Here is an 8,503-nt window from a genome sequence, read left to right as displayed (position 1 = left end):
ATTGATGTCATTGTTATTGGATAGGATAGAGAGAAATGGAGAGAGGAGGGGAAGACAGAGAGGGGAGAGAAAGATAGACACCTGCAGACCTGCTTCACCGGTTGTGAAGCGACTCCCTGGCAGCTAGGGAGCCGGGGGCTCGAACAGGGATCCTTACACCTTACACCTTACACTTTGTGCCACCTGCACTTAACCCGCTGCGCAACCACCCAACTCCGTTATTTGGCTCTTTAAAAATTACTTATTTATTTTCCCTTTTGTTGCCCTTGTTGTCTTGTTGTTGTAGTCATTATTTTTGTTGTTATTGATGTCGACCTACTTCACCGCTTGTGAAGCGACTCTCCTGCAGGTGGGGAGCACAGGGCTCTAACCCGGATCCTTATGCGCTTGTGTGCACCATTGTGCTTTACCGCCTGACTCCTGGCTTTTTAAAAAAATATTTATTTATTTATTCCCTATTGTTGCCCTTGTTGTTTTATTGTTGTATTTATTATTGTTGTAGTTATTGTTGTTATTGATGTCGTCGTTGTTGCATAGAACAGAGAGAAATGGAGAGAGGAGAGGAAGACAAGAGAGGGGGAGAGCACCAGAGGCTCAGCAAAGCCACAGGGAACAGCTGTGGGGAAGAGGCAGGGGAACTAACATCTGAGAAGGTGTGGTCACCTGAGGAACACTGTTAAGAATACTCATTGTGGGGAGTCGGGATGTAGCAGCGGGTTAACCGCACGTGACACTAAGCGCAAGGACCCGTACATAGATCCCGGTTCGGGCCCCCAGCTCCCCACCTGCAGGGGAGTCGCTTCATAACCGGTGAAGCAGGTCTGCAGGTGTCTGTCTTTCTCTCCCCCCTCTGTCTTCCCCTCCTCTGTCCATTTCTCTCTGTCCTATCCAAAAACAACGACATCAATAACTACGACAATAAAACAAGGACAACAAAAGAGAATAAATAAATTTAAAAAAAAAAACTCCGTGTGGGAGTCAGAGGCCACCATATTGGACCACAGTGGGGCGGGAGGATAGTATAGTGATTATGAAAAAAGACTCTTATGTCTGAGGCTCCAAGGTCCCAGTTGCAATTCCCTGCATCACTATAAGGCAGAGCTGAGCAGTATTCTGGTTAAAAATAAAATAATGGGGAGTCAAGCGGTAGCGCAGCAGGTTAATAGCAGGTGGCGCAAAGCTAAGGACCAGCCTAAGAATCCCGGTTCAAGTCCCAGCTCCCCACCTGCAGGGGAGTCGCTTCACAAGTGATGAAGCAGGTCTGCAGGTGTCTTTCTCTCCCCCGTCTGTCTTCCCCTCCTCTCTCCATTTCTCTCTGTCCTATCCAACAACAATGGCAACAAAATAATAATAACAACAACAATAAACAACAAGGGCAATAAAAGGGAAAAAATAGCCTCCAGGAGCAGTGAATTTATAGCTCAGGCACTGAACCCCAGCAATAACCCTGGAGGCAAAAAAGAAATGTGAAGTTCCTCCTTTAAGCCATTCGTCCTCCTGCTGTCAACACTCTTCATTCACAAACACGGCCTCCATTTTGTCACTGCTGTCTCCTCAGTCAAGCTCGGGGCTGCCCAATCAAAAGATAAGTCACATATGATTTTGATTATTTTGGGGGGTGGGGTGGGATACTGGAAAATGAACCAAAGGCTTCATACATACAAAGTGTAATCTCTACCACAGGACTATGTCCCTAGCCCTAAAATTGTATTTTTTTAATAATTTATTTTGTTATTTCTTATTTGATTTGATAGGACAGAGAGGAATTTAGAGAGAAGAGGGAGATAGGGAGGGAGAGAGACAGAGACCTGCTTCACCACTTGTGAAGCTTTCCCCTTGCAAGTGGGAACCAGGGGTTTAAACCTAGGTCCTTGCGCACTGTAATGCATGTGCTTAACCAGGTTCGCCACCACCTGGCCCAGCCATATAATTTTAAATCTTCTAGTAGCTGCATTAAAAAAGAAACAGGTGGAGTGAATTTTAATTACATTTTATGTAATCTAATAGAGGCAAAATACCTTTTCAACACATTTAAGAAATTTAAAACCATTAGATATTTTACAGTATTTTTGTCCTGTGCCATTGAAATGTATTTTACAACTTCAGCACATTTTAATTCAAACACCAAATTTCCCAAGTTAAAAATGAGATACAGTCCTGCCAAAATAATGAGTATATTTAGTGGGGGAAAGTAATTAAAGTGGTTCAGTTTTAAAATTAAATTAAAAATTCAGTTGCTCAGTCACACTGGCCACACTTGAAGTCCTCAAAAGCTCCATGCAAGGTCAAAGAAATAGCAGAATGGTTCTGCAAAGACTTTCATGCCTGAGTCACCAAACATCCCAGCACCACTATAAACCAAAGCTAAACTGTACTCAGTTAAAAAAAATGAAACTAATAAAATTAAGTAATAAAATTTAAAACCTCACATGTGGTCCGCAGCTGCCATTTCAGACAGCAAGGCAAGTCCCAGTCCCCATCACGCTTTCAGTGTTCCACAGTCTCTCTCCTTATACCCTCGTAATCCCTCCCTATTCTGGAAAATGGCTCTTCTTTGTCCCCCTCATAAAAGGCTAGCTAGTCCCCCTTACTAATATTCTTTCTAACAAGAATGTTTTTCTGTCCTTCACTCTTCCAAACATAACCACCAGGTCAAGCTCAATTACCTCTTCCATGTAATCTTATGTTTGGGTACAATGCATACAGACCCTGCTCCCTGCTCCCTCCCCACCTCTCGCTTCTTTCCTCTCTCCCTCTCCCTCTACCTCTCCCTTTCCCTCTCCCCTCCCCCTTCCCATCCCCCTCTTTCACACACACACACACACACACACACACAGAGATACACAATCATGTTGTTTAGCCAAGCAATTGTTCTGCTTCAAATGTTGGTTTTATCTCTTCCAAAAGATTTGGGCCAATCTGGATGGTGAGGATGGGGTCCTACACATCTCTAGCTCCCCTACCCACCTAGGCACCTAGAAGCAGAAGGACATACAGCAGATCCTGTCCATAGTTGGGGGACTGGTCCTACTCTTGGAGTAGGTTGTTTTAGGGACCTAGTAATTGCCCACTACTCTTCACTGAATGATTCCTTTCATGCAGGGCCCCCCAGATCTAGCAAAGGAAAACACAGAAGACCACAATCTGGGAAGGAGGGCAGTGGCTAAAGCATTAGACACTCAAGCACTAGGGTCTGAATTTGATCCTCAGCACTGAATGTGCCAGAGTGATGGCATGATCCTGTCTCCCTCTCTCTCTCTCTCTCATAAATAAATAATCTTAAAAAAAAAAATAAAGCAGGACACCCAGTTAAATCTGAAGTTCAGATGACTAATGAAAAATTAGCATATGTATGTTTCCAACATTGCACAGAACCTACTTATACTAAAAATTTATTCTTTATCTGAAATTCAAATTCAACCAAGTACCCTGTGTTTTTACTTGGTAAGTCTAACCACTATACTTTCATAACCATCTGGGGTACTATCTGTTCAACATGGAATCCTCCTCCTCCCAGGACTAGCATCCTTGATTTTCCACTGCGAAGCTATTGCTGCTTCTCCAGGCCTGCTCTTTAACTGAAGCTCATGTCCCACCACCAGACCCCCTCCAGCACCATCTTGAAGGAAAGCGCATGAATTTAGGAGAGAGCTGCATTCCTCTGGGGAACAGTGATTGACTCCCAGAAAGGCATGTGACCCAAGACAAGCCAATGAGAGCCTTCCCCCCCCCCAACACACATGGTGAGGGAATCAGTGAAAAGATAAACTATTCTTTGATTCACTAAGGTTGCTCAATTGGCTAGGCTGGCGATGCTGATAGCTAATTTCCCACAAATGGAGAAATCTGTCTTAGAATGAGAGCAACACAGAAGAAAGCAAAGCTAAGAGCTGAAAATCCTAGAGCACAAATGATCTGAGCATCATGATCTAGCTTCCCTGTGGCTATAGTGAACCAATCAGTTGTCTTGTTTAGGTAAAAGCAGTAAACACCGGACTTCTGCCACATGGAAATCTTGGCTAATAGCTGTAACTTCACAAACATACATATATACTCCTGAGGGTGGAGAGTAAGCCTGGCAGGAGGAGAGATACAGGGGAAAAGTCAGTTCTAATAAGGCCCCCAAACCTCTGCAAAACACCTTTTTAAAAAATTTCAACATTTCCCCCTCTATTGGGGGGAAGGGTTAATGGTTTATAATCAACAGTAAAATATAGCACTTTGTACATGTGTAACATTTCTCAGTTTTTCACATGGCAATTCAACTCCCTCTAGGTCATTCTCTGCAAAACACCTTTCAGCAGCCATTAAGGCCCTGGGAGCAGGCCTCACCCAGCCCTGGCTCATCACGCCCTACCTGCAGCATGGCCAGTGCCCACCAGAAGAGCTTGGAGTTTCGAATGCGGAGGTCCGGCATATGGTTTCAGAAGGTCTTCCCAAGAAGCACATGCACCTTGGTACTCACTGTATTCAGCACCCACGTGGTGCTGAGCTCACACTGGAACTTCTAAAGAGGGTAAGCCATGTGGGGGTACAGGAAATCAGAGAGCAGTATAGCAGCAAGGTCGGCAGGACCCTACTACAGGCAGGAATCCAGGGATCAAAAACCAGGGAACCAAAATGCAAGCATCGTTTGTCCAAAGCAGGATGTAAACGTTAAGACAGCAACTTAAACTAGGACAGTCCCTGGCAAACCTAGTGGCTTCACACCAGGTACACACCAGATGCTCAGTAGTGGAGGAGGACCTAGGCAGGGGGGTGAGTATTTTGCATAAAAATAAAATTTGGGGGGATCAGGTGGTAACGCACATGGCATGAAGCTCTAGGACCTGCATAAGAATCCCGGTTCGAGCCCCCGGCCCCCCACCTGCAGGGGAGTCGCTTCACAGGTGGTGAAGCAGGTCTGCAGGTGTCTACCTTCCTCTCCCCCTCTCTGTCTTCCCCTCCTCTCTACATTTCTCTCTGTCCTATCCAACAACAACAATAATAACTGCAACAGGCGACAACAACAATGGTAATAAAGGGGGGGAAAATGGCCTCCAGGAGCAGTAGATTCATGGTGCAGGCACTGAGCCCCAGCAATAACCCTGAAGAAAAGAAAAAAGAAAGAAAGGAAAATTTTACACATGTACCAACAATTGTATTTATTGTTGATGTAAATCATTACTTTAACATCTTGACACTCAAGAAAGCGATATCTTCTCTGAGTTCCTCCATAATCAAAGTTTCCTTTACCAGAATTTTCCTTCTCCCCTCCATTACCAGACCTGTAAGGGGAATGGAAACTCTAGTATTCTTTCCACTAAACCAAATCCTCCTTGAAGGCAGAGATTGTGTCTTATTCTGCTCCTGAGGCCCTGTTCTTTTGACAACAGCTAATTCACGGTTACTGATTATGTTTGCTGAAGATAAAATTCAGGGGCTGGGGAGGTGGCTCAACAGTAGAGCATCTGTCTTGTCTTGCATGAGTGAAGCCCTGAGTTTGATCCCCAGAAACACAGGAGAGCAGCAAAGACAAAGTAAATAGAACTCCATGAGTCGTGGAGCAGTGCTCTGATAACTTGGAAGGAAGGGAGGGATGGGGAGAAAAGCAAACAGGGGCTGGGAGATGGCTCACTTGGTAGTGTGCACACAATACCATGTGTAAGGACTCAGTTATGAGAGCCTGGCCACCACATGGGCGCACCATGCAAAGGGAAAGCTTCACTAGTGGTAGCACAGTGCTATAGCATGTCTCCCTCTCTTGCTCTTGCTATCTGGAATTAAAAGGAGAAAAGAGAGTCCGCCAGGAACAGTGGAATTGTACAGCTGTGAAGCCCCAATGACTAAAAAAGAAAGGAAGAAAAATGAGAGAGAGAGATTGGGAATTCAATTTAAGTTGTATAACAACTCTACAGGCTAGATCTTTTCTACCCATAAGACTTCTACTTAGGAAAATCTTGGAAAAGAAAAGCAGTGGTGAGGGAGGTGACTGGGCAGGTAGAGCTCAGGACTTGTAAGAGTGAGACCCCAGTTTGAACCCAAGTAACTCATGTGCCAGACTGGGTACTCCCTTTCCCTCTCTGTGTTTCTTTCCTAAGAAATAGACAAATCCTTTCTTAAGTCATTTTATGGGTTAACGGCTTATAGTGCGGTTGTTGGCACATTGGCACAGTTTTCCTTCTCCCTGAGAAAGGTGTCTGTAGGTCTCTCTCTCTCCCCTGACTTAGGCTCTTTTTCACTGTCACGCACTAGAGCCCCAAAGCCTCCCCAACCAGCACCCTGCCTTCCTTCTCCAGTCTTCTCCTTGGCGCCTTACACCGAGCCCAGTCCCAGGTTCAATCCCCTGCACCACCATGAGCCAGAGCTGAGCAGTGTGTTGTGGTTTTTTTTTTTTTTTTTTTTTTGGGCGGGGGTGGGGGGAGAGGGAGAAAAAAAGGTTTTATGCCTGAAACTTCAAGGACCCAGATACAATCCCCAGTGCCACCATACATCAGAGTTGAGCAGTGCTCTGATAAAAATAAAGAAAAAAGTAAGGGGAGGAGGGGGAGAAAGAGAGGAAAACCTGTTTTGACAATGTGCATTGAAATAACAGGAAAGTTATACAGAAAAGAATAAAAATGTGTTCAGACCTTACCCCACACATAAATTGAAAATCTAAATGTAAAACAAAGCAGTGATTTCACTAGAATGAAATACAAGTGGAGTCCCTCTATAACCTGAACAGATTGTAGGCCTTCACCCTACATCAAGACTATCTTTATTTCTTGGACAGCACAGCTGAGCTGAACAGGCACCCAGACATCCCAGTGCCTATTCCAAATTCTAAATTACAAAATGCACTCAAACTCTTATTTCTACGCTGATTATCAGTGCTTGTACTGGACTATAATTTCATTGGGAAACAGAGACTGTATCAGTGTAATATTAACTTAAGTGAATTCAGCATAGAACAGTTTACCTCCCCCCCCAAAAAAAATGGCTGAAGAACTTTGGACTGGATGTGATGACCAAAAAAGGGACAATTAGCCTGTGACAAAGGCCACTTGAGCATCTTCCAGGTGGCTAGTGGCCGACCCTGTACAACTTGCATATTTCTTTTTTTTTTATTTTTTTTTATTTTCCCTTTTGTTGCCCTTGTTTTAATTTTTTTATTGTTGTTGTAGTTATTGCTGTTGTTATTGATGTCACTGTTAGATAGTGAGAAATGGAGAAAGGAGGGGAAGACAGAGAGGGGGACAGAAAGACACCTGCAGACCTACTTCACTGCCTGTGAAGTGACTCCCCTGCAAGTGGGGAGCTGTGGGCTCGAACCGGGATCCTTACTCTGGTCCTTGCACTTTGTGCCACATGCGCTTAACCCAATGTGCTACCGCCCAACTCGTGACTGATTTTATTTTAATGAGTGAGATACAAAGAGATATACCAGAACACTGCTCAGCTCTGATTTATGATAGTACTGAGGACTGAACCTGGGAGCTTGGAGCCTCAGGTATGAAAGCCCTTTACATAACCACTATGCTATTTCCCCAGCCATCTCTGTCTTTATTTATTTATTTAGGAAAGAGTAATTGAGAAAGGATGGAGAGATAGAGAGGGGGAAAGAGACACTTGCAGACTTGCTTCACTGCTCCTTAAGTGGACCCCTTACAGGTGGGGAGCAGGTCCTGTAACCTTGGCCCTTGTGCTTTGTAATATGTGTGTTTAACTGGGTGTGCCACCACCTACTAACCCCCAAACCCCTTTCTTTTTATTACCACCAGGGTTATTGCTGAGGTTCATTGCTTGTACATTGAATCCACTGCTCTTGCTGGTCTTTTTTTTTTTTCTTCTTTCTCTCTTTTAAATAGGACAGAGAAAAATTGAGAGGTGAGGGAGAGAAAGAGAGACATCTGCAGCCTTGCTTCATCCACTCATGAAGCTTTCCAGGTGGGTGAGGGCCAGGGGCTTGAACTCTGGTCCTGTGCATGGTGGGTAACATGGGTGCTCAACCAGGTATGTCACAGACCAGGCCCCAGGGAGTTCAATCCTCAGCATTGCATGTGCCAGAATGATGCTCTGGTTCTCCTCTTTCTTTTCTTCTTTTAATTTAATTTAATTAATTTATTTATTTTTAAAATTTATTTCTTTATTGGGGAATTAATGTTTTACATTCAACAGTAAATACAATAGTTTGTACATGCATAACATTCCCCAGTTTCCCATTTAACAATACAACCCCCACTATGTCATTCATCATCCTTCATGGACCTGTATTCTCCCCACCCACCCACCCCAGAGTCTTTTACTTGGGTACAATATCCCAATTCCATTTCAGGTTCGACTTGTGTTTTCTTTTCTGATCTTGTTTTTCAACTTCTGCCTGAGAGTGAGATCATCCCATATTCATCCTTCAGTTTCTGACTTATTTCACTCAACATGATTTTTTCAAGGTCCATCCAAGATCGGCTGAAAACGGTGAAGTCACCATTTTTTACAGCTGAGTAATATTCCATTGTGTATATATACCACAACTTGCTCAGCC

The 8,503-nt window shown here is 44.1% G+C and overlaps 1 protein-coding gene across 1 annotated transcript in view; it reads right to left on the bottom strand.

Annotated features, from left to right (window-relative positions):
• Positions 1-3,793: 3,793 nt before the first annotated feature.
• GCKR (glucokinase regulator) overlaps positions 3,794-8,503 on the bottom strand; it is a 26,345-nt gene continuing 21,635 nt past the window's right edge. Inside the window, 3 exon segments of the mRNA XM_060188418.1 lie at positions 3,794-3,850; positions 4,358-4,507; positions 5,263-5,317. Coding sequence (XP_060044401.1) covers positions 3,794-3,850; positions 4,358-4,507; positions 5,263-5,317 — 262 coding nt within the window.

The sequence above is a fragment of the Erinaceus europaeus genome, chromosome 3 (genome assembly GCF_950295315.1).
Source record: "Erinaceus europaeus chromosome 3, mEriEur2.1, whole genome shotgun sequence".
In the NCBI taxonomy this organism is placed as follows: domain Eukaryota; kingdom Metazoa; phylum Chordata; class Mammalia; order Eulipotyphla; family Erinaceidae; genus Erinaceus; species Erinaceus europaeus.
The sequence above is the reverse complement of the archived record's forward strand: the minus strand, read 5'-3'. Positions and strand labels throughout refer to the sequence as shown.